We start from the raw sequence: 26,948 nt of genomic DNA, 5'->3' as shown, positions 1-26,948 counted from the left end.
TCAGCTGTCTGTAGTAGCTGTTGTTGCTGTTGTTGTCGTGGTGGGTCCATCCCACATATAGTGTGCAGTGGGTGGTACATCTGGGAACTCAAGGCCCTCGCCCAGCCTTCCGCCCACAGAAAGCAGGCATGAATCGGGGTAAAGCAGGAACCCACTGAAGGTGCTGCTGCTCTCGCTGCTGGTGAACATGCCGTTGGTCGCAGTGTCTTTCACCTGCAGCCAAACCCTGTCCCCCGTGGTGAGGTGGAGGACGACTTGGTGGCTGGCGGTGGCCAGGTTGGTGGCCTCTGTCGTTTTGACGATGGGGACGTAGTTGAGGAACAGGCCCACCTTCAGGACCCTGCTGAAGACCGACAGGTGGTAGCTGAAGACATAGGTGCCGTTGACCGGAGCGGTGTAGATACCTTCTTGGGGGTTGTAGTCGTTCTGCTGGTTGCTGTGCGTGTGTGGAAACGGCACGGGCATGTTGGGTATGGGGAACGGTAGGGCGAGACAGGCGGAGAACGAGGACATGATGGCCGGGGAGCACGGCCCGGGCATTCCCATCATTCCCATCATCCCCTCCATTCCTTGTTCACCGGCCAGGCCCTCGGGACCCTTGAGGCCAACGTCACCGTGTTCTCCCTTGGGCCCCAATCCTCCAGATTCCCCGTCCACACCGTCTGCCCCATCGGTGCAATTACATATTCCCTGTTCCCCTTGATCACCTTTGTCACCATTCACCCCAGAGGAACCAGGGGCACCGATGTCCCCCAGATCCCCCTTAATGCCCTCTACCCCTTTGGGGCCCTTGAGCCCCGGTAGGCCCCTAGCTCCTACTGGTCCAGGGATGCCTGGCATTCCTGGTGGGCCCACCACACTATCACAGGATTCGGGACACATCCCACTCTCTCCCTGGGGTCCCTGGACACCTCGAGGCCCATCGTTGCCCAGGTCACCTTTGTCCCCTGTAGACACACACACACACACACACACACACACACACACACACACACACACACACACACACACACACACACACACACACACACGCACACGCGCGCGCACACACGCACGCACACACGCGCGCACACACGCACGCACACACACACACACACACACACACACACACACGCACACACACACACACACACACACACACACACACACACACACACACACACACACACACACACACACACACACACACACACACACACACACGCACACACGCACGCACGCACATGCACACACGCACGCACACACGCGCGCACACACACAGAGGTGAGATAAGAAACATGCGTGACATGCATATGAGAGATGTACGTTAATGGACCAACCTTTGTATCCACGGGCCCCCTTGGACCCTGTGAAGCCCAGGAGGCCATGGTCTCCCTTGTATCCCTCCTCTCCTTTCTGACCTGTTAAACACAAGCAGAGAGAAAGAGACAGACAATGAGAAAGACCTAGTTTTCCATGTTGTTACACAACATGTATTTTTTTCCAAACCGTACATATGATGTTTCCATCATTAAAGCTCCGTTCAGACTGCAGGTAAATCTGATCTCAAATCACAGCCCTATGTTCCCACAGCCCTATGTTCCCACAGCCCTATGTTCCCACAGCCCTATGTTCCCACAGCCCTATGTTCCCACAGCCCTATGTTCCCACTGCCGTATGTTCCCACAGCCATATGTTCCCCCGTCCCTATCTTCCCACAGCCCTATCTTCCCACAGCCCTATCTTCCCACAGCCCTATGTTCCCACAGCCATATGTTCCCCCGTCCCTATCTTCCCACAGCCCTATGTTCCCACATCCCTATCTTCCCACAGCCCTATCTTCCCACAGCCCTATGTTCCCACAGCCCTATCTTCCCACAGCCCTATGTTCCCACAGCCCTATGTTCTCACAGCCCTATGTTCCCACAGCCCTATGTTCCCACAGCCCTATGTTCCCACAGCCCTATCTTCCCACAGCCCTATGTTCCCACAGCCCTATGTTCTCACAGCCCTATGTTCCCACACCCCTATCTTCCCACAGCCATATGCGCCCACAGCCCTATGTTCCCACAGCCCTATGTTCCCACAGCCCTATCTTCCCACAACCCTATGTTCCCACAGCCCTATCTTCCTACAGTGTTGAAATCAGAGGTTCTGTGTAGGATTGTTAATAACTGTCTAACTGCATATATAACTGTTTCCACTTGTAACTGTCTAACTGCATATATAACTGTTTCCACTAGAGGGCGCTCTAGGCGGAGCCACTCAGGAACACCACCAGGTGGCGAGTATAAATAGAGATGTCTCCTCCCATTCTTTCTCTTTCCCCCAGCCTCTCAGTGAGAGGAGACCTGTAGAACTGCTGCTCTGCCATGTGAATAAATAAACCACGCCAGTTAAGGCTCAAGATAGAAACCATGCCTCTTGACCACATTATTGTCGCCCTATAGCCGAATTCTGTCAACAGGTTATGGGCCCAGATAATGCCGGGGCGAAATAATAAGGGTAGCAAGCTTAGCTGAAGTATAGGCTAGGTTAGCGCCGGGAGCACCGCGTGGCTAGACGCTAGGCCAACAAGAGCTAAAGCTACGCCTACCACCGAAGAGGATGGAAAACAAGGGAAGGGGCAAATGGCCCTCATTCAATGGAAAAGCAGAGGACTACGAGCTCTGGGAAGAGCGCATGCTATGCTGCATGCCAGTGGCGACTGCTGACCAAATTTCTTGGTGAAGCACAAAATTATTATATTATATTATATTATATATTAAATTATATTTTTTAAACATCCCCAACGCTGCAACACCCCCATTCCTCCCAGGTGTCAGGCTCCTCATTCGCTTCCATTCATTTTGGGGACCATGTTTAAATATCATACTTCTGAAGTATAAACAAACTATACTGCTGTGACGATGTACAAAACTGTACATTGGAATATTGGTAAACATATCGGTCAATCCCATTGTCCCGTGGGATTATGCCCCCCCCTCCCTGCGGCGATATTAATATTTGATTAGAAACGCAAGCAAGGCTTGGCGCGACTCATGTGGTCCTTGGGCTACCTTATTATTACACACGCAAGGCCACAGCGGGCCAATGAATTATGAAGTATAAACAAACTATACTGCTGTGACGATTTCAATAAAACAGACCATTCTGAGTCAATGGTACAGCAAAACTGTACATTGGAATATTGGTAAACATATCCCTGCGGCGATATTAATATTTGATTAGAAACGCAAGCAAGGCTTGCCGCGACTCATGTGGTCCTTGGGCTACCTTATTATTACACATGCAAGGCCACAGCGGGCCAATGAATAATCATAATCACTGTAAAATATATATATATATTTATATGCACTCACCACACAACAGCCAAAGTAGTGACCGATCTCATCTTCCATTGAATATTGCAGCTCCCTTCTTTCCTTCTCTGTCTATTGATATCTCCTCATCACATCTTGGGAATCATAAACATTCCTTCCTTCCTCACTTCCCTAAAGCGTCTTGTTACTCGATCTGCCCTCGTCCCCCCACCCCCCTCCTCCTCACGAGCTCCATGTAACGTGGAAGTGCAGTGGTCTATACCATGTCTCGCAGCTCCTCTCTGATTGAACCTCAGACCGTCGAGGGCTGTCAATCATTCAACCCGCGTTCGTGAGTAGCGTGCGCCAAGTTGCACGGGCAGGGCTTAGATGACTCAAATAGCCTATTTTGATTGGATAATAGAATAAAAAGATCAACCCGTGCAGGGAAAGTTGCACTTGAGTGATTGACAGCTAGCCATTACCAGTGTTGTGCTAGTTACTGAAAAATAGTAACTCAGTTACTTTACTAGTTACTCATTTCAAAAGTAACTCCGTTACGTTACTAGTTACTTACACCCAAAAGTAATGCGTTACTGTGAAAAGTAACTATTTAGTTACTTGAAGAAGAAAAAAATTGCTCCCATGCAGATAGATACTCAAAATCGGTTGATCAACTTGACAGTTTCCATTCACATCACTGAACTCTGCTAAGCAATGTGGTCTAGATACAAACACAAATCTGACACAAACACAAATGTCCCGACGTAATAAGAAATGCACCGTGCCTAATTGCTCGGGGAGGTTGAGCGCAGGCACGTTTAGGTTGCGCGCATGCACGTTTAGGTTGCGCGCATGCACGTTTAGGTTCTAGGTTGAAAATAAGTGCTTAAGGAACAGCCGTCTTGCAACGTTGTTTAAAGGGGAACTATTTTACTATTTCTTTCACTATTTGGGCACTTTTACACAATTCCTGTGAGTCTATGGAACACCTCTGTAATATATATTTTTTTTTATTCATTGTTTTGTATTTCTAATCAAGTCCTCAAAAACAGCATTTTTCTAACTCAAGATCTCGAGCCGTTTTGAGCCTGGGCTCCAACCACTGTGTGCAGTTCATCATGTACCTCGCCATTATCATGCAGCGGTGTCCTTCTGACATCACAAATCATCACATTTTCAGATGACTCAGTTCAGTGAGGGTGAATATTGTGAGAGGAGAATTGGAAGAATGCGCCAATATGAGAATTAGAGACATAGATCATATTAATATAAGTTCACATAGCTAGGAAACAATGCTAAACACTAGCCATTTATAAGATAGTTCCCCTTTAAGATATCAATCGTGCATTGCAACGTTAGAATAGTTAGGATATCAATTGTGCATGAAAGGACTATATTTATATTGTGTGATTAGTATTGATGAGATTCCCTGGCAGATTTGTAGTCAAAATGCGTTGATCAACTTGAGTTTCCATTCATTTCCATTCACATCACTGCACTCACCAGTGTCTGTCGAGATGTAACCTTAGTCCAGCAGCCGCTTAAACATTTTCTTTATCTCATTTCCATGTTGTACTGTATATTCTCTCTCCAAGTAGTAGTCCAAAAAGTTTTTCGTCCCATTTGCTGTGTGTCGCCTGGTATCATTCTACGCGGGTGGCGAGTGGATTTGGATGAGTGACAGTCCTCGTAGTTAACGTTAGACTCCAGTATCTTTGAGCCAAAACACAAATGACATAACTAAAACGTTATTTTCTTTTCGCTCGACAAAAGAGAAATACGCGAGTAGCTGGGGCTGCTGGGCGCTGCCATTATCAGTCAGGAATAGTAAACAAAACACGCCCCCAGCATAGCGTTTCCCCGTAGCCAGACAGGATATGAGGATAATAATAATAATAATAATAATAATAATAATAATAATAATAATAATAATAATAATAATAATAATAATAATAATAATAATAATAATAATAATAATAATAATAATAATAATAATAATAATAATAATAATAATAATAATAATAATAATAATAATAATAATAATCACTACCGCTCGCTATCAATCTACGCCGTATATAACGCAAATAACGCAGTGACGAGCCATTCAGTAACGTAAGTAGCATTACTGAATTTCAAAAGTAATGCGTTAGAGTACTAGTTATCGCCAAAAGTAACTTCGTTACTGTAACGCGTTACTTTGTAACGCGTTAGTCCCAACACTGGCCATTACTGACTACAGGCCTGATCAGAGAGCTCAGAGCTGTCACTTTTGGCCATTTTTGAAAAAAAATTAAATTCACTGGCATTATTTTTTTACAGAGGAAAACATTTCTAAAAAAAAAATAATAATAATAAAAAAAAAAAAAAAAAAAAAAATATATATATATATATATATATATATATATATATATATATATATATATGTAAATTAATAATAATTATGAATTATGAGTGAATTTGTGTTTCACGTGTTGTCACGGCGGAAGAGCAAGCCCTGGACGACCAGCGTAACGCAGACTCGTACTGTGAGTTAGCGCCGCTGCTCGACGACACCAGCTTGGGGCTGATATTCCGCGACACTAAAGACCAAGGCCGAGAAAGCCTGCAGGTGTTGAGAGAGCATTACATCGGGCAAGGAAGACCCCGAGTCGGGGCCCTCTACATAACACTAACGGCCCTGAGGAAGGGGCAAACCGAGACTGTGACCGAATACGTCAACAGAGCGGAACAGATCAGGACGCCATTGAGGAGTGCCGGAGAAGCACCAAACGATGGGCAAATGATGGCGATGATGATGAGAGGACTACCGGAGCTGTACAAACCGTTCACACTCCTGGTAACACATGGTTCAACGGACATGACGCTGGGACAGTTCAAGGCTAAGTTAAGGAACTTCGAGGCCTCAGAAGATACCCACCCAGCCGCCGCGGAGGCGGGAGAGAGGGTGCTAAAGGAGAGGACCAGGACCACGACGGAACTGGCGTGTTGGCGATGCGGAGAGAAAGGCCATCAGAGAAGCGACTGCACAAAGACTGTCTGGTGTAACTTCTGCAAATCCACGGGGCACACAGACAGAGCGTGCATGAAGAAATACGACCAGAGCGCGTGATACGCGCATGGGCAAGATGACGGCCATGGACGAGACGGAGGCCATGGACGAGACGGAGGCCACGGAAAAAATGGCGGCTACGGACAAAATGGCGGCTACGGACAAGATGGCGGCTACGGACAAGAAGACGGCTGTGGACAGGATGACAACAGCGGACACGATGGCGGCGACGGTCGACGTGAGACGGATCGAGACGACGCCCGGAGAATAACGGGACAAGAAGACTGCGCTTTCGGGGCGCGGACGGCATGTATCGCCGGACCGGCCCAGCTGCAGCGAGCCCAGAAAAGGGGACTGATCGTGGACACAGGTGCGTCATCCCATGTCATCAACGACAGGAGTCGGTTCAGGAACTTTGACGACACTTTCCACCCGGAGAGGCACAGCATGGAGCTGTATGTTCCCACAGCCCTATGTTCCTACAGCCCTATCTTCCCACATTTCCTTTTTTCATAAATTTGTATCTGATTTGATCCCCCTTTCTCTTAATTTGGTAGCCAATTACACCCAACCTAGTGAACATAGGCAAATCTGATCAGCGGGAACATAGTAACATAGGGCTGTGGGGCCATTGGGCTCTGGGAACATAGGGATGACCCTATCCCCACTGTTTGCACATTTGCAAGTGATCAGATTGGATGTGTGTGTCCATGTAGCCGGTGTCGTTTCGCTCTGCGTTGTGTTTAGATTCGACCCCTGTTAAGGGATCGCCCTGAGTGGGAGTTGAACCCCGGTCTCCCGCGCCACGGGCGGCATCACAGACCACTAGACCAAGAGGTGAATTCACTTCTTGGTAATGTGTCTGGACGTCTCTGGGGAGTGAGTTTTACTTGCAGTACCGCTTAACGTCCACAGCCACTTCACTACACTGTCCATCGTGACTGTGGATAGACACGCGGTACCTCTGTTACATCCAGACATCACCATCAACAGCTTAGCCAGGGCGGCTTCATTTCCCCAGCAGAGTGACACTAACAGGCGTCGCATCAAACATATGCTAAGTTGCTAACGTTAACGTTAACTAGCGTGCTACATAGTTGGTAACTTTAGGTAACGAAAATGTATTGTTAAGGTTGCTTTTTTGCCATTAGACAAATTGATTAGCTAAGCTAAGTATCAGCTGGCAGTAGCTGCTCTGATGCACTTCAGTCACTCTGGATTTGATGCCGTCATTGTGTGTCATGTTGTGAGTGACATGCAGGGGTGTAAAACGTACCCAGAAATTATACTTAAGTGAAAGTATGGGTACCGTCTCAAAATCGTACTCAAGTTAAATTCAGAGTATCTAAAAACACACTTGAGTAAAAGTAAAAAAGTTTATACTTACTAAAAAGTCAAAGTAAAAACTTTTTTTCTGACTGTCTATTCTTCTGATAGCAGGTGTTTAATCAAAGATCCCCGCTTTCTAGTCTTGCACAAGGACCAATCAGCATGGGTATGGGCAGGTTAATTTTCCATTGATGGGGATTTGATTGGCTGTTTTTAAATAAAGTGCGGCCGCAGGATTAATAACGTTAATGTTAGTTTGGCCAGAGAAACAAATATACTAATTAAAATGGTTGGACCTGCAAGATTTGTACTTTGTACTTTGTAGGTCTGCATTTTAAATGTAAGGAGTAAGAAGTATGTTTTTTTTCCTCTGAAACGTAATTGAGTAAAAGTACAAGTATATAAACCTAATAATACTAGAGTAAAATACAAATCCCCAAAAACGAAGTACAATTACTCAAGCACTTTACACCCCTGGTGACATGACACTTTGAAATCCCATTTGAGTGGCAAGAGTGTGTACGGACTGAGATGCATCTGTAGAAATCTGGTCGGAATTCCATTTGAAACCACCTCCAATGTGGTTTGGATCAGATTTGCAAAAATTGCATTTCATGTGGTTTGTTTGCTGTCTAGACTTTATAAAATCAATCTGGATATATGCCAAAAAGAATATTTGGGCTGGCAGCCTATATATTATAGTATATTATAGTATTATGATGTTAATATTATCAACATAGCTGCCCACTTTTCATCAGAGAGGTTAGAGACCTGGTACATGTAATATGTGCTGCCCTCCTGTTGCCAGCTAACGACTGTAATTAGGGCTGGGAGGTTCACTGTATTTTTGTGGCTTCCTCACTACATGATGATCTCATGACGCTTAGAGCACAAAAGTGTGCATCAAGTTCAAGGTCATATAATTTTTTATTTTTTATATTTTCTAAACATTTTCTTCCCCACAATTACCACTAAGAGCCTAACCTCAAGTTATCTATAAAAGATTACAAATATTTCCGAATTTTAACCACTTATATTCAGGTTTGTTTGATAGTAACTGCCTTTTTATGAGAAAAAAAATGCAGAAAACGGCATATTTTTTATATTTATATACGTTTTCGACCCCATAGTCCAGCGTGGGAAACCTGCGCAAAGTCCTTGTGAATAAGATAATGTCCTTATATATACAAATGATTGAATCATTCGGTCAGAAATAGCCGAGACGCTAACGTTAGTAAGCACTGTGTTACGTTCTGGACGCCGACCTCGGTCGGTGACCACCCACATTCCTGGCATATGTCACTGGGCTTGTCACCTGTCATTTCCCTGTCAATTAGTGCTGTCACTTAGGGGTGGTTCCTGATTGGCTGTCACGGGGGTGTGTGTGGAATGTTGGTATTTGGTCTCTATTTAACATACCTCTCTTCTGCTTGTCCATTGTCAGGTCTTCACTAATTGCGTTCGGGGATAACGCGGACGGTTCTACTGTGGACCTCCAATAAGCTCCCATTTACCTTATCTTACACTTGTGCTTTTAGCACTTGTTCTCTCTTAGAATTTACTCTGTGTTCTTACTATTAAAGTCGAACCTGTTCAAGAGTAAACACTCTCTGTCTCTGTGATTGCCTTCAACCATTGGAATTCACCTACCTGCATTCTGACAGAAGACCTGACCATCAGAATTCCATGGAGGCCATCATGGAGATGCTCCGGACGCAGGGAGCAGCCCAGACACGGATGGAGGAACATCAGCAGCTGGTCAGCGCCGAGTTAATCCGACTCAATGGGGTCGTCGGATCATCCCAAGCGGTGGCGCAGTCGGCGTTGGCCACAGCTCGACAAGCCCAGGAAGGAGTGGCTGGTGTGCAGTCGGCGGCGGGGGAAGCAGCGCTCCACGCAGAGGAAAGTCGGGGGGGGTTCGGGGTCCAGGAGCGGTCCCGCGAACCACATCTGCAGGCGCCCGCTCGCTATGACGGATCACCGGATGGTTGTCGGGAATTCATCACCCAGTGTCTACTCGTTTTCCGGCTGCAACCACGATCTTTTCCATCGGAGACAGCGCAGGTAGCGTATATTATCACACTGCTCACCGGCGAAGCTCTCTCCTGGGCTACGGCGGAATTAGAGGCAGGGGCGATAATCTGCGACAGTCTGGACGCCTTTACCCGGGAATTGAGAAGAGTATTCGATACTTCCCGGGTACTCTCGATCTTCGAGGCTGGTGGTCGTCTTCTCGACTGCCGGCAGGGCCTCCGCACTGTCGCAGCTTATGCTATCAAATTTAGGATCTTGGCTCGGGAGACAGCTTGGGCGGAGAACGTCTGCATGGTTCTGTTCATCAGGGGACTCTCAGCGCGGATGCGAGATGCTCTCTCCGCGCGTGAGATCCCCGAGCAGCTGGAAGTGCTGATCAACACCACCATCAAGATGGATAATCGGCACCGGGAGAGGGAGAAGGAGCATGTCAACAACACCCAGCCCCAGGTATGTTTTCCTTCTTCTCCTGGTGTTGATAATTCCATGCATTACACGAGTGGGCCACTGGGTGATGAATCCATGCAGCTTGGAGCGCTGTCGCTCTCGGACGACGAGAGGCAGCGCTTCATCAAAGAGCGACGCTGCTTCCGGTGCGGCCGCACCGGTCACCGCTTCGGCAGCTGTCGGGTCCAGGCTGTATCGGCTCGGCGCCAATCGGGGATGGAAGGTGCGCCGTCGGGCCTCGAGAGGGCGCCAGCAGGTGGGCTCATTCCTGCCAAGACCACGGATTCTCGCAAATTTTTTGAGGTGGCGATCAACGGTGGGGGTGACATTAGGGGAACTAAGGCTCTCATTGACTCAGGGGCGGCGGGCAATTTTATTCACGTGGGATTGGTGAATGAGTGGGGAACCCCGGTGGAGGACTTAGGGGTTCCCTTACCAGTCTATGCCCTGGACGGTCGGCCCCTGGGCAGTGGGAGCGTCACCCAGCGCACAGTTCCCTTACACATCCGGGTGGAGGGTGGGGAGTGGGAATGGGTTACTTTTTTTGTCATCTTTTCCCCCTATTCTGTCATGGTGTTGGGTCATCCCTGGTTGTCGTCATGTGTTCGTGTCATTAATTGGAGCACGGGCAAACTCTCAACGGCGGCCGACGTCAAGTCGATCGTCAGCGGGAGTTTGCCCAAACCCTTGTCTCCCCCCCCCTCTTCTCTTTTGTCTCCTCCCTCTTTCTCCAGGATGGTGGGGAGCGTGGCAGATTCTGATCTACCCTCTAATCCCGATTTAATAGGGGTGCCTGAGATCTATTGGGACCTGGCGGACGTTTTTAGCAAGACGCGTGCTAAAGCACTTCCGCCTCATAGATCATACGACTGTCCCATTAATCTTCTACCCGGTACCTCCCCGCCTCGCGGGCGAATGTTCTCTCTCTCACGCCCCGAAACCTTGGCCATGAACACCTACATAGAGGAGGCATTGCTTGCGGGGCACATACGCCCTTCCACTTCCCCTGCCGGCGCTGGCTTCTTTTTTGTTGATAAAAAGGATGGGGATCAGCGCCCATGCATTGATTATAGGGGATTGAATGACGTTTCCATCAAGAACCGATATCCTTTACCCCTCATGGACACGGCCTTTGAGTGCTTACAGGGGGCACAGGTCTTTTCTAAACTTGACTTACGTAATGCATACAACCTGGTCAGGATTAGAGAGGGAGACGAGTGGAAGACTGCATTTAACACACCCAATGGGCACTATGAGTATTTGGTCATGCCCTTTGGTTTGGCTAATGCTCCGGCAGTCTTCCAAGCCCTGGTTAACGACGTGCTGCGAGACTTGATTGGGGTGTCAGTGTTTGTCTACTTAGATGATATCCTGATTTTTTCTCGCGATATGGTGCAACACCAAATGCACGTTCGGGAGGTGCTAGACCGTCTCCTCAAGCATCAACTATTCGTTAAGGCTGAGAAGTGTGTGTTTCACACGGACACTGTGTCCTTCCTGGGCTTTGTGTTGACGAAGGGCGATCTGCGCATGGATCCAGCCAAGGTGAGTGCAGTTTTGGACTGGCCACGGCCTTCGTCGCTCAAGGGGTTACAACGGTTTTTGGGCTTTGCAAATTTTTACAGGCGCTTTATTCGCAATTTTAGCGCCTTAGCCAATCCCTTAACAGCTCTCACTAAAGCCTCTCTCCCTGGCTTTGAATGGTCGCCTAGGGCTGAGTCGGCCTTCTGCGATCTTAAACGTCGTTTTACATCCGCTCCTGTATTGATCCGCCATGACGCGGAGGTTCCGTTCATTGTGGAGGTGGATGCCTCTGACGTCGCGGTGGGGGGGGTGCTCTCTCAGAGATGCTTAAAGGATGGGAAAGTGCACCCGTGTGCTTTTTTTTCTCGCCGTCTGTCACCAGCCGAGCGTAATTACGACGTGGGTAATCGGGAGTTATTGGCGATCAAATTGGCACTGGAGGAGTGGAGACATTGGTTGGAGGGGGCGGCACATCCTTTCATTATTTGGACTGACCATAAGAACTTGGCTTACATCCAAGGGGCTAAACGCCTTAACGCTCGCCAGGCCAGGTGGACGTTGTTCTTCACACGATTTCGATATACCATCTCCTATAGACCCGGCTCCAAGAATATCAAACCTGACGCGTTGTCGCGCCAGTTTGATCTTCCTGGGCGGGAGGAGCAGCCCCATCCCATTATTCCACCGGCCTTGATTTTGGCACCCGTGTCTTGGGGCATAGAGAAGGTGGTAAGGTCGGCGCTAACGCGGGAGCCCGATCCTGGTGGGGGTCCTCCGGGACGGTCGTATGTTCCCAAGGTGGCGCGCTCACGCTTGCTACAGTGGGCACATGCGTCATCCCTCACCAGCCACCCAGGGGCAACCAGGACCCTGGAATTTATCCGTAGGAGGTTCTGGTGGCCGACAGTGGAGGGGGATACGCGTTCCTTTGTGGCGGCCTGTCCGGTGTGCGCACGTAGTAAGACCTCTCGACGGGCACCGGCGGGTCTCCTCCGACCACTTCCTATTCCTAAACGACCCTGGTCACACATATCTCTGGACTTTATTTCTGGTCTTCCCCTTTCGGACGGGTTCACCACCATTTTGGTGGTGGTGGATCGGTTCTCTAAGGCGGCTCACTTTGTCCCTCTCCCCAAGCTTCCTTCGGCCCGGGAGACTGCTGATTTTATTATACAGCATGTCTTTCGGGTCCACGGGCTGCCAGTAGATATCGTGTCGGACCGGGGTCCTCAGTTCGCCTCCAGGTTCTGGAAGGCGTTTGCCGCCGGCCTCGGCGCCTCTGTCAGTCTGTCGTCTGGGTTCCATCCACAGTCGAACGGACAGACGGAGAGGGTCAACCAGGATTTGGAGGGGGTCTTGAGGTGTTACGTTGCCGGTAGTCCGGCAACGTGGAGTAGGAGGTTGGCTTGGGCTGAGTACGCGCATAATACCCTTCTCTCCTCTTCTACCGGTATGTCTCCCTTTCAGTGCCAGTATGGTTTTCAACCTCCTCTGTTTCCCGAGCAGGAGCAGGAGGCGGAGGTGCCCTCGGCCCAGGCACATGTGGCTCGCTGTCGCAGGACGTGGAAACAGGTTCGGAAGGCGCTACAGAAGGTTTCGGTTAGTACCCAACGGCAGGCTAACCGTAAGCGTCGTCCGGCTCCAGTTTACCGTCCAGGGCAGCGGGTTTGGCTTTCCACCCGGGATCTCCCTCTCCGGGTGGAATCCAAGAAGCTGGCTCCTCGCTTTATAGGACCATTTAAAGTGATTCATCGGGTTAATCCAGTGGCTTACAAGTTACGACTTCCGAGCTCTATGAGGGTTCATCCGACGTTTCATGTGTCCCTGTTGAAGCCATTCCTCTCATCGCCCTTGGCCCCGCCACTGCCTGTGGTTCCTCCGCCCCGGTTTATTGGCGGTCAACCCATTTACACGGTGCGGAGGATACTGGGTTGTAGGCGGAGGGGTAGGGGGTTTCAGTTCTTGGTGGATTGGGAGGGGTACGGGATAGAAGAGCGTTCTTGGGTGCCTCAAAGGGATATTTTAGATCCCAGCCTGATCGTTGATTTCCGGCGGCTGAATCCCGAGGCTCCTAGGTGAACGTCTGGTGCCGTTCGTCGGGGGAGGGTACTGTTACGTTCTGGACGCCGACCTCGGTCGGTGACCACCCACATTCCTGGCATATGTCACTGGGCTTGTCACCTGTCATTTCCCTGTCAATTAGTGCTGTCACTTAGGGGTGGTTCCTGATTGGCTGTCACGGGGGTGTGTGTGGAATGTTGGTATTTGGTCTCTATTTAACATACCTCTCTTCTGCTTGTCCATTGTCAGGTCTTCACTAATTGCGTTCGGGGATAACGCGGACGGTTCTACTGTGGACCTCCAATAAGCTCCCATTTACCTTATCTTACACTTGTGCTTTTAGCACTTGTTCTCTCTTAGAATTTACTCTGTGTTCTTACTATTAAAGTCGAACCTGTTCAAGAGTAAACACTCTCTGTCTCTGTGATTGCCTTCAACCATTGGAATTCACCTACCTGCATTCTGACAACTGGTTATTGGTAATATTTCCAGCGGGGGTACAGTACACGTTTTGCCGGTAGATTCTGAACAGACAAGCGCTGTGTACTCAACCACCAGCCCCTCCCAAGCAGAGCGAGCTCAGCGAGGAGCCGAGGGGGGCGGCACCAATCAAAGGGATCCGTGGTGCAGCTGTGTGACACGGTTGATACCAGTTTGAGGAGGAGGAGGGGAGAAGGAAGTGCTGCTGCATGCTGCTCACTCTCCTCGGAAAAAACTCAGAAAGCACGAAATAGGCGCCAGGGGGCCACAAGGGTTAAAGGAGTATCATATATCTCTTCACCATCAAAAATAAAGAAAAGGGGCGCTGGGGCGCCGCCCCCCCTGGTTAACCCTGGTTAAAAGAGAGAAGAAGAATCCTGGTCTGGTAAACTATGGGCTATGGCACATCAGAACGCTCAAACGCTCTCTCTCTCTCTCTCTCTCTCTCTCTCGCTCTCCCGCCCTCTCTCTCTTTCTCTCTCTCTCTCTCTCTCTCTCTCTCTCTCTCTCTCTCTCTCTCTCTCTCTCTCTCTCGCTCTCAACACAGCGTGTTAATTTCACAGCGCTAGATGCATAATGGCTGAATGAATGAATGGTAACTTGTTTAAAATGACAAGATATATGTGTTCATTATTGGATTGATGATGATACCTGTACTAGTGGGGGCTTAGTTAGCTTCGTGCCAACCTCCATCAGACTGCTGAACACCTATAGGCCAGCCCCCCCCCCAGGACTTTGGACTACTTAAAATAGACTCCCCCTTCCACCTGATGTACTGTACTACTATTATTTATATACATATAGAACTGCTCCACATGTTTTTTTTAATATATCATGCTTTAAGTACTGTAGTTTTAATGTAGTTGGTGTTTTATTTATATAGTGGTCTTTTTATTGTAGTTTTAACAATTTTTTTTTATATATAGTGGTGAGTGTCTATGTATTTGTAAAGGAAAATAAAGTAATTTGAAGTTGAAGTTGAAGTTGAAAAAGGTAGAGTACAGTACATATAAGAAAGCAAGGGCAAAGTGCAATATAAAAAGAGACAGGAAAATTGGATAAAAAGTCCAGAGTGACAGCGGACGTCATGTATAAATGCTAGGCTAGCTCTGGTCAAAGGCCAGGCAGAAGAGGTGTGTTTTGAGCAATTGAGGGTGACCTCAATTGTCCTTTTCCAGAATAAATAATGGTTTAAATTGAAAATGGAAAGGATAATCAATAAGAGAAAACTACCTGCATTTGTTTTTGTCAGTGACATACATGTTGCATGCAAGGAGAAAGGTGCACAGCGCTGTTGTGCAGCACATTGGGTGCACTGCCAGTGCTACAGTATTTCTATGTCACATGTAGATTAGATTACATTAGATTAGATTCAAATGTATTGTCATCGTACAGCACAAGTACAGTACAAAGAAAAGAAGTTGGCATCTAACCAGAGTGCAAAGGTAACAGTAAAGTGCAATAACAATATACAATGACTAATATATACAGTGATTAAACTGGAATTTATAAATGAGTACTACTGAGTAATAATGCTAATCTGATGTGTGTACAGTGTTACTGTATTATTATCAGTGATGCCACAGATTACTTGTAAAAGTAATCTGATTATTGATTACTGATTACTCCTTTAAAAAGTAATCTTAGTTACTTTACTGATTACTTGATTATCAGAGTAACTTAGTTACTTTGAAAGTAACTAGGTTACGAAGTCGTCCCCCCTGCTGCTGCCACAACATAAGAATGACAAAAAAAATTGAGTAAAATGTACTCAGTTTGAGTAAAATGTACTAATAGGGCAGGTAGGCCTATCTATAGATCTATAGATTTCACAAAAGATAAATGGTCAATAACACCACATGTAGGCTGATATGTAGCCTACCTTTGAGGCCTGCCCCATTCAGATATGGTTCTACGTTATTATTATTTATTATTGTGTGAATGAATGAATGAAAACTTTATTTAACAGATTGCAGAATGGGTACAATACAGTACGGCTCAATACATACAATTGTTAAGGGGATGCAGACCTGAGAAAGACGTTTGTCTTGTTTCCATCAGGGTCCCCCATTTTCAATTCATATAGACATTTATGACATACACAACATACATGACATTTATGGCATAGGGACATATAGGTATTTAGTACTGATACATTTGTGACATAAACGGTATTCAAATATACAGTACTGTTACCCCTAGATCCTGACAGAGTATATACATATGATGGGGAGGGGACTGTACATTAGGAGGGGGTGGGTGGGTGGGAGGGAAATATACACACGGCGGGGAGGGAATATATATACTGCAGTGTTGTCAGTGTGCTACTGACAACCTACATACTGCAGTATGGTGTTCCATGTTCATGAATAGTGCAAGCAAAAGATGTTTAACTCAAAGGTGGAACATACTGTTTGGCTGGTGCATCTCCGACTCCGAGTCCTGTAGAAGTCGATGGTCGTGCTGTTCTGTATATTCCATATGCGGTAGACAGTATTTTGTTTCCTCCGCAAAGTGAATGTTTTTTTCACCCGGCTTAGTTTACACAAACGTTAAGTAGACTAGTGAACTTCCAGTGCAAGGAAGCGTTACGAGCGCGAGCGTCTCCCTGCTACTGTAGCTCGCAGGTCAGCCTGATAATAACAATAACAGCCGCGCCCACCAGCATGGCTCAACACGCGAGTTTGCGTGCTGTGACGTCACTCCCCAATACAAGGAAAAGCTTTCCAAACGTATATTTGACTGTCGAAAACGAAAGAAAATACTGCATTCCGCCTGCATTATGATGAGATAGTAACGAAATAGTAACGCACAGCCACTTGAACAAGTAACTGCAATCAGATTACTGGCTTGTAAAGATTAACGCGTTAGATTACTATTTTCGGGGGAAAGTAATCAGATTACAATAACGCGTTACTTAGTAACGCGTTAGTGGCATCACTGATTATTATGTAGGCTCCAGTGATACAGGTATAAATACACTATGGTAGTAAGCCATACTGGCCAGAGGTATAACTAGTAAGAGTAGGTAAGGGATATATACAGATATCGTTTTTTTTTTTTATTTTCTATATTTTCTCCCATCCCAATTTCGTATCATCCAATTCAACCCTCCCCTGTCACGAACGCTGTTTCTTGCCTCCCACAAGCCGGCTGCAATGTGGACTAAGTCATACATAGCACAAGTCCCCTCCGGTACTTGAGGTAACAGCAGTCGCATCTTTTCACCTGCGCAGCTCGATCTCTCAGTGGCGAGGAGTAACGCGTGGGAGGCTCACGCTGCCCCCGACACTTCCTGATTCTACTGCGCAGGCGCACCAACCGACCTGTAGGAGTCGCTGTCCACAACGCCAGATCCTCACCCATCAGTTTCCCACCCCCTAATACGGCCAATGTGTATTAGTATGAACGACCAGCTAAACTGAAAGCAATGTGGAGCGCTGGGCTCGAACAGGCGAGCCCAGCGTCTCTGCATTCGTGGCGAGCACCTTGCCCACTACGCCACGTAGCCGCCCTATTATATACAGATATAAACTTTATGCATTGTTGTCACTTGCCATATCTTGCTATGCTCGCTCATGCCTGTATTTTTTATGTCCGTTCTATTTTATAATTTTTATTTTATTTTATTTTATTTTTATTTTACTATTTTTAAACTGAATCATTTTAAACTATTTTTACTATTTGTGTTACTGAAAACTGTAAGCGGAGAGCCTATTGGGATGCTAGATCCTAATGTGAAACACTGTGATTCTACCTGTCTATCTTTTTATGCTCGCTTATGCCTGTATTTTTTACTGTTGTGAAGCACTTTGAACTGCAACCTCTGTATGAAAAGTGCTATACAAATAAAGTTATTATTATTATTATTATTATTATTATTATTATTATTATTATTATTATTATTATTATTATTATTATTATTATTATTATTATTATTATTATTATTATTATTATTATTATTATTATATAGTTATAGTATATAGGTAACAGGAATATATGCAGGTATATTCAGACAGGTGTGGAAAAATATATATACTGGAAAAAGAAATATATACAATATATATGGTATAGACCTAAGCATGTAAAAACATACCCTTCAGTCCTTGGCGTCCACGGAAGCCTGGTGGACCTCTGAGTCCCATAGATCCCCTCCTCCCTGGACTCCCGGGACGCCCTGTTTGTGGTCACATTATTTGATAAAAATAATAAAATAAATAACTCTTCTCTCCCTTTCTCTCCTTGCTTTTTCAAATGAACAAGTTCATTAAAACTCAAGATTAGATTCAAATGTATTGTACAGCACAAGTACAAATATGTTGACATTTAGTGCATTAACAATATACAATGTACAAGTGATATATATAACAAGCTACTGAGAAATATATGCTAAGATAAGATAAGATATTCCTTTATTGAAATAATTTAATTACATAATTAAACTGTGCAGTATAATAGTGCTATAACTAGTAAGAGTTGGTATTGGATATATACAGATATAGATATAATATATACAGGTATGTGAACATGGATATATGCAGATTATATCCAACAGTTGTAGATAAATATATCTAAAGTAATAAAGTAATTATCATTTAATATAAATAAATATCTATTATGTATTTTCACAAGAATTGAGATTTTCTTCAGACAAAACAAAGAAACCCATGCGACTTTACACTGTTCTGTTAACCCTTTCACGACCACACTACGGAAGGTTAACCTTTCACTACCACACTACACTGGTTAACCGTCTGTAGTGTGGTAGTGAAAGGGTTAACCTTCTGTAGTGTGGTTGTGAAAGGGTTCAAATACTATACGCCATGTATTTCGTTTTCGTATAGTACTTCTATTCTATCCCTTTGTGGTCTACAATACGTGCCTGTCAAGCCTCGGTCTCCGCGGTCGCCCTTGGGTCCCACGTTGCCCTTGCAGTGCGAGCAAACACAGAACCAGGGAACCTGCTCGATGGGCGGAGGCACAGGGGCGTTCAGTATCATGTCACAGAACGCCATGTCGGGGTTTCCCGTCGAAAACGGACCGGGCGGGACCGGGCCCGGGCCTGGGCCTGGGCCCCGGGACGAAACTTTGTCGTACATGTTATTATTTACATCGGTTAAAAGGAGGTTAGTGGGTAATGCTATCCCGTCACCGGACGAGTCTGCCTCTTCTGTCTCCCAGAAGTCGGGTGTGTTGTACGGCATGTTGTACGGCATGGAGGACTGTGACACGGCGGAGTGGAGGGTCATGAGGAGCAGCAGCCCCTGTAGCCTGGAGAGCATCTGGAGGAGGAAGAGGAGGATTACAGTGTTGCTTCTATTATGCATAGGAGATAGAATTCATCAAATATGAGTCATGATTAATATGTTTATGCAACTCTCTCTCTCTCTCACACTCTCCCTCTCTCTCTCTCTCTCTCTCTCACACTCGCTCTCTCTCTCTCTCTCTCTCTCTCTCTCTCTCTCTCTCTCTCTCTCACACTCTCTCTCTCTCTCTCACTCACATGCCCTTTTACATATGGTCAAGATATTTGGGGGTGCTTAAGATATTTGGAGGGTTTGGAACAAAACAAGATAGTGAATCATTCTCACTCTTTTTCACACACATAGACATAGATTAAATTAGCAGTAAAGCAATTGTTTTCCAACACTGGCCACCATTGAGTGTTCACACCATTGTTTGATCCGTTTGCAGGCCTATCCCCCCAGTCAGCTGCAGGATATTTCCTAATTTTCCTACCTGAACATTTAATATCACGCTTATGAATCTCCAAGTGACCTAAAACTAAGAGGTAATTACTATTTCTGGGCAAGGATGGTCATGATTTATATCCATGTGTATGCATGTGTTTTGTTCTAAAGTTGTAGTTTATGAACAAACATCTTCCAATCCCTGTTTATTCCCAGAGTTGTTTTCCCCCAAAAGGGGCATGGCGATCAAAATTCAATGCAATTGACATATTACCGGTCTGATGTATAGGGTCAAGGTATACTGGCCTCCTCAGCACCAGTGTAGATTAGTACATATTTTATTATTCCCAAGGGGGCATGTCGTTGTGCAGCCAGCAGTTAAAAACACATTATTTTCAAAAACATAATTGATGACATACAAACAATACATTAAATGGAGTGCAGCACCCTCCTTAAAAACATAGAAATATGAACTTATCATCACTTCACCGCCATCTACCCCAGCAACATTTTCTCTGATGCACCATGTCAAATGCAGCAGTGCAAGGCAGGTTTATTTATATGGCACATTTCATACACGTTACATACAGGTATTCTATTTCTGCACTCAGATGTGTCAACGCTCGACACAGTGGATGCAGAGTGTTCATTAGGACGGCCTGGTATGATATCCCTCTTGGAGTCTTGGCTATACGGACATGATACAAACGGGAGAGATTGTTCCGATTTGTTCCTGTACCCACATCCTAGGGCTGGGCGGTATGGTCTAAAATGTATATCACGGTATAATTTGAAGCATTACCAGTAAGTAATGGTATATATCACGGTATATTCATTTATCTTAAAATGACTATATAAATGCTTCTGACGGGGTAAAACACTGGTATGGCAGCTATTACTGTACTCTTGTATTACTAGGACATATTTCACACAGTACAGAGGTATTTTAAGAACATGTATTGTGCAAAACTGCAATCTTTTCTCAAGTTACTTCCATCTCTGAAAAACACTTTTTTCATGAAATACAATAAAACCAAGCGGCACAAAGTGAAAATAAAAACTACAGCAGGACAGGAGGTTTCTTTCCCTCAAACAACTCAAACACAATACAACTCCAACATAACTTAACTTTAGTGTACATGTTTGACAATGTAGAGAGAGAGCGTGATGTAGGTTTGAGTTTGAGGTTTGAGCGTCCTAAGTTGCTGTAGTTGATGATGTCACACCAGGATGTCATTGTCAACACAGAGTTGGAAACGGGATGCCCGATGGATAAAGCGATATAAAGAAACGAATATCCAATAAATGTGAAGTTATCTTTGAACCTCTGTTGTCAAGCCTCGTCAATATACCCCCCCCCCCCCCCTTTCCTCACTAATGGAACTGGTGCCGCGGAGTCACGCTAGAACGTTAGCTTAGCGCTAACGTTAGCCCTACTGTTGTGACTAGCTGCTCTAGTCTACCGGTCACAAGGTATGAAGATATAGTCAAAATCCATACCATAGCGCAAATTCATACCGTATACCGTTTATACCGTCCACCCCTACCACATCCTTAAGTGCAACTACAATATACAGCTGAGTGAGACGTTTTACATGGACAAAATAATTAAAACACAGACATACTGACTTCGAGGTTGAGTTCTAGTGGTTTGTTGATGAGCAGTCTACAAGTTGATTAGTCGATTAATCTGTCAAAATCAACCAAGAGTCCATTAGCCAGTTAGTTAATTAATCTGTCAAAATCAACCAAGAGTCCATTAGCCAGTTAGTTGATTAATCTATCAAAATCAACCAAGAGTCCATTAGCCAGTTAAGTTGTTTCAAGTTTCTTTAATAGTTGTCATACAGAAGTACAGAATACTTTTATACAAAATGCTTCTTACTGTTACGCTCCAGAGACTGTGCAAGACAAGATAAGTATGAAATAAAATAACATAGTATAGTATGTAAATTAGAAGTAAAAAAAAATGAGGTCACAGTGTTCAGTATAGACATAATGTACAATGTTCGATGCAGAATAGACGTAACTGAGTTACCATATAATATACAATACTATGCAGTGTACTAATATACAATACTATATAGTGCAAGGCAGAAATGGGATGAGGTGCAATTTAGGTACAATTTACAGTAGGTGTACGAGTTGTAGTGCAAATCCTTTATCAATAAATATAAAGTGTGTTTGTGTGATCTAAAGTGTGGAGAGTGGGTGCTGCAGTGTGTTGTTTGTTTAAGTGAGTGTGTGCGTGTGGGTGTGTGTGCTGTGTGCATTTGATGGTTGTTGCATAGTGTTTATTGTTCATTTAGTTAGTGGATTAATCTGTCAAAATCAACCAAGAGTCCATTAGCCAGTTAGTTGATTAATCTGTCAAAATCAACCAAGAGTCCATTAGCCAGTTAGTTGATTAATTTGTCAAAATCAACAAAGAGTTCATTAGCCAGTTAGTCGATTTAAGGCGAGACACCCCAGGTGAATAGGCTAAACAAATATTTGAATAGATATCACTATGAAACTGTCCCAGCTTGTTATGAACAACTAAGAAAAAATGTATTGCAAGTTTTCTGAGATCTTATGTTTATATATGCAAAATAGGCGTTACCTAATTAAATATGCACTAATTTGCATATGTCGCCAGGGTAGACATCAACAACATTGGATGATGCCAGATTAAAAAAAAAAATCATTATGTTGACACATAACACAATGAACTCAGAAGGGATTGTGGCTATGTCTTTTTATCATCCCATAAATCAGGAAATGCTGTCTACAGTCATAAAGAAAAATCTATTTTCGCCAGGTATTTCGGTATAAATGTACTATAAATCAGGCTATGAATGATATATCAACAAACCCCTCTGAACAAAGATGCAGGGTATATATAGGAAGAAATGTGGAAAGTATGGTGTGTGTAGGTGCTAGGGAAATGGTACATGTCTACCCTTGCATGTAAGAAAAACGCATAAAAACTCATTTTTGGGAAAACGCCTTCAAAGTTCTGTATTGTAAAATGCCATAAATTTTTATTTAAAACCACTATTTACAAACACGACACCCAATCAAACCATTAGTAATAGACAACTTAAACACATGCTTGATAACTGAATAACATAATAACCTAATAATAATGATGTTATTGAACTGAACAGAACTACACACAGGCTACAAACAGTGTAGTAACAAACTCAACACAACCGATTACTGTACCCCCTAATAGGCAAAACAAATATTTGAATAGATATCACTATGAAACTTTCCCAGTTTGTTATGTACATATAAACTAAGAAAAAATATATTGCAAGTTTTCAGAATTTTATGTTTATATATGCAAATGAGACACTTCCCCATTAAATATGTGCACATTTATGGATGCAATCAGGCAAAATGAAGTAAAATAAACAACTAAATGTGTGTTTTATTGTCACTAGTTTCATAGAAGACATGTTTAGGAAGCAAAATATAACTAAATCAACCAAAACAAATATAGTTGCCTATTAACCTGGGGTGTCGCCTTAAAAAAAAGCACTAGAATGAACATTTCTTTTACAGATTAGTTGATTTGAATATCCAAGGTTGAACATCCGAGTTTCAAAGATATAACTTTTCTTTTTTTTTATTCATGAATTCAGCATTTAATACATTTCTATTCACTTGATTTAATTAATTTGTAAGTCCATCTTAACATAGTTAAAATACATAAGTATCCTCCTAAAATATGTGACTCCTCTCCTCAAAGGCAAAGTATCTCAAAAATGATTAATTCATAAATTGACACTTTCACCTGAAAGTAAATTGATAAGAACTGTGTAAACCTGATACAAACGTTGGATTTTAGGTCCAATAATTATCCTAGTTTCAGATGTTTGATCCATTGTCCTATGTCCCATCTCAAGCATGATTGTTGACATGTAGGTTCGATGAGCAGCGAAAGCAATTCATATTCATATATATTCTAACTACACACCCTCAAGACACCTCCACTCTACATCCTCTGGCCGCCTCAGACCCACTCCTATCCAAGCTCTGGGAGGGTCATCAAAGAGAAGCCGCCTATTCTCTGTCCTCGCTCTACAATGGTGGAATGAACTTCCCACCCGTTAGGACAGCCGAAACCCGACCAATCTTTCGCCGTTGACTGAAGACACAGTTCTTCAATCAATATTTGAAAAGAGAAAAAAATAATACTAACCTTCTTACTGTCCTCTACTGTCATGCACTCTTCCTAATATACTAACACACAATATACTAATACACTTGACACTGTAGCACTCAAGTCTGAACACTTCCATGAACATTGTTACTCAGCTACTAGGCACTCAACACCGCAGCACCAAAGTTTCAGCACTGTATGATGAACATTGTTACTCAGCTGAAAGAGTTGTACCCTTCCTGCTGACTTGTTGTACAAAACTTTGTCGTAAGTCGCTTTGGATAAAAGCGTTCAGCTAAATGACAAAATGTAAATGTAAACGTATTCACCCAAATTCCCAGAATTAGAATGAATGTATACGTCGTCTAAACCAGCCTCGAAGGTTGTATTTTGGCTTGTTTGTTTGTTAGTACACCAAACATGGATGTCACACACTCACCGTTCCTTTGGGTTCATGCGTCGGCGCCTGCAGGACAAGACGTTCGAGGAAGGATGAGTGGCGCCGCGGCTTTCAGGATTTTATAAACCCTTCCCCAAAACAACACGTCTTTCAATCTCCATCACACACCCTGGACCCGGGAACAAAAGCAGCGAGGGAAAGGGAGGAGGAGATACTTCATTGTTGCTCGAAAAGACTAGAGTAACTAGGCCTTCTTGCCTGAAAGATGACCTCACTAACAATGAACGCCATGAAATGGTGAGGAGGGGAGAGAGGGATAGAGAGAGAGATAGAGAGAGGGGGGGAGAGAGAAAGGGAGAAAAGAGAGAGAGAAAGAGAGAGAGGGAGAGAGGGAGAGAGAGAAAGAGAGGGGAGAGAAAGGGAGGGAAAGAGAGAGAGAGACACACACACACACACACACACACACACAGAGAGAGGGGGGAGAGAGAGCGAGCGAGAGAGAGACAGAGAGGGCGAGAGAGAGAGAGAAAGAGAGAGAGAGAGAGAGAGAGAGAGAGAGAGAGAGAGAGAGAGAGAGAGAGAAATAATTACATTATTTTTTTAATTATAAGGGATAATGTACATTGCTTAGAGTTTGTGTGAATGAACCAATAGTATTTTTTCAATGCAACACAACACAAGTGTCAAGTGAGCGTGCACACTGAGGAAGGCCAGTGTGTCTGTGAGCGTGCGTGCTGAGGAATGCCAGTGTGTCTGTGAGCGTGCACGCTGAGGAATGCCAGTGTGTCTGTGAGCGTGCACACTGAGGAAGGCCAGTGTGTCTGTGAGCGTGCGCACTGAGGAAGGCCAGTGTGTCTGTGAGCGTGCGCACTGAGGAAGGCCAGTGTGTCTGTGAGCGTGTGCGCTGAGGAAGGCCAGTGTGTCTGTGAGCGTGCACGCTGAGGAAGGCCAGTGTGTCTGTTAGCGTGCGCACTGAGGAAGGCCAGTGTGTCTGTGAGCGTGTGCGCTGAGGAAGGCTAGTGTGTCTGTGAGCGTGTGCGCTGAGGAAGGCCAGTGTGTCTGTGAGCGTGTGCGCTGAGGAAGGCCAGTGTGTCTGTGAGCGTGTGCGCTGAGGAAGGCCAGTGTGTCTGTGAGTTTGCACGCTGAGGAAGGCCAGTGTGTCTGTGAGCGTGCACGCTGAGGAAGGCCAGTGTGTCTGTGAGCGTGCACGCTGAGGAAGGCCAGTGTGTCTGTGAGCGTGTGCGCTGAGGAAGGCCAGTGTGTCTGTGAGCGTGCACGCTGAGGAAGGCCAGTGTGTCTGTGAGCGTGTACGCTGAGGAAGCCCAGTGTCCTGAAATGTCTGCTGTGCTGTGAAAATGTTATCTGCATTGGAATAAAATAAAAAATGAAAAATCTATAAACAAAGTTGACCTGAAGCTTCAGGCTTTACTGAGTGCAGTCCTTCATCTCTCTGACTACTATCCACTGCTCGAATGTCGTGGTTCTCGATCTTCTTGATGCGTGACCCCTTAAAACAGAGGAACGCCTTCTTTGTAACCCCTAACATGGTCCAGTATGATGGTTAAAATGTTTACATTTTGACACCAAGACATTACAATTAGTTCCACATTTCAGGCAATGTCACTTGTTTAGTAATTGGAGTAGGAGCTTTAGACGTAAAGCATTGCTTATTTCAAAAGAAAAAAACATTATAAACATGATGACGTACCAAGTTTCAAGTTCAAGTTTCAAGTTTGTTTTTATTTGTCACGTATAAAGTACATTATAGTGAAATGCTTGGCTCTGTATGAGCCCCTGAGAATTTGCTTCATACAGTAAAAAAAAGTTAGTCAAAGAGGAATAAGTCCCAACACTATACAATATACAATATGAATATACAAACTAAAGTACAACCTAAGTACAATGAAAGTACAATGAAGTAAAAATGCAGACAATGAGGTACAAAGGCAGACAATGAGGTACAAAAAAGGCAAGATGCAAAATGAGGTATGGATGTAGTGCAAATCTCTTTAATAAATAGATAAATATGATGTAGTGTTAAAGTGTTTAAAGTGTCTAAAGTGAGTGTTAAGGTGAGCGTGTGCATGTGGATGTGTGTGCAATGAGTGTAGATGGATGGGTTGATGTTACATAGAGTCATTGAGCATTATGGTGGCCTGGGGATAGAAAAGTAAAGAAAGGAACTGGATGAGTGCGGCGTAACCACTTTGATATTAGCCAGCCCGCTAACTTATAATGTAGCTGTAGTCTCAAATAGTATAAAGAAATGTATAAATAAAAAATGTCTCACCCCTCCCGGCCTCTCTCTCTCTCTCTCTCTCTCTCTCTCTCTCTCTCTCTCTCTCTCTCTCTCTCTCTCTCTCTCTCTCTCTCTCTCTCTCTCTCTCTCTCTCTCTCTCTCTCTCTCTCTCTCTCTCTCTCTCTCTCTCACACACACACTCACTCACTCTCACTCCTCTCTCTTTCACACACATCTAAGCCTCCTTTTCACTTTCTCTCC

At 44.8% G+C, this 26,948-nt stretch overlaps 1 protein-coding gene across 1 annotated transcript; it reads right to left on the bottom strand.

Moving 5' to 3' along the window:
• On the bottom strand, positions 1-25,994 carry LOC311239468 (uncharacterized protein; the record flags this gene model as incomplete). The annotated part of the gene is made up of 5 exons (XM_084327775.1): positions 1-947; positions 1,320-1,400; positions 18,305-18,385; positions 19,091-19,490; positions 25,878-25,994. The coding sequence occupies 5 exons, from the start codon at positions 25,992-25,994 to the stop codon at positions 1-3; spliced, it is 1,626 nt and encodes a 541-aa protein (XP_084183901.1).
• Between the last annotated feature and the right edge of the window lie 954 nt (positions 25,995-26,948).

The sequence above is a fragment of the Notolepis coatsorum genome (genome assembly GCF_963971535.1).
Source record: "Notolepis coatsorum genome assembly, chromosome: 13".
NCBI lineage: Eukaryota > Metazoa > Chordata > Actinopteri > Aulopiformes > Paralepididae > Notolepis > Notolepis coatsorum.
Note: the sequence above shows the minus strand (reverse complement) of the source record. Positions and strands in the feature narration are given on the sequence as shown.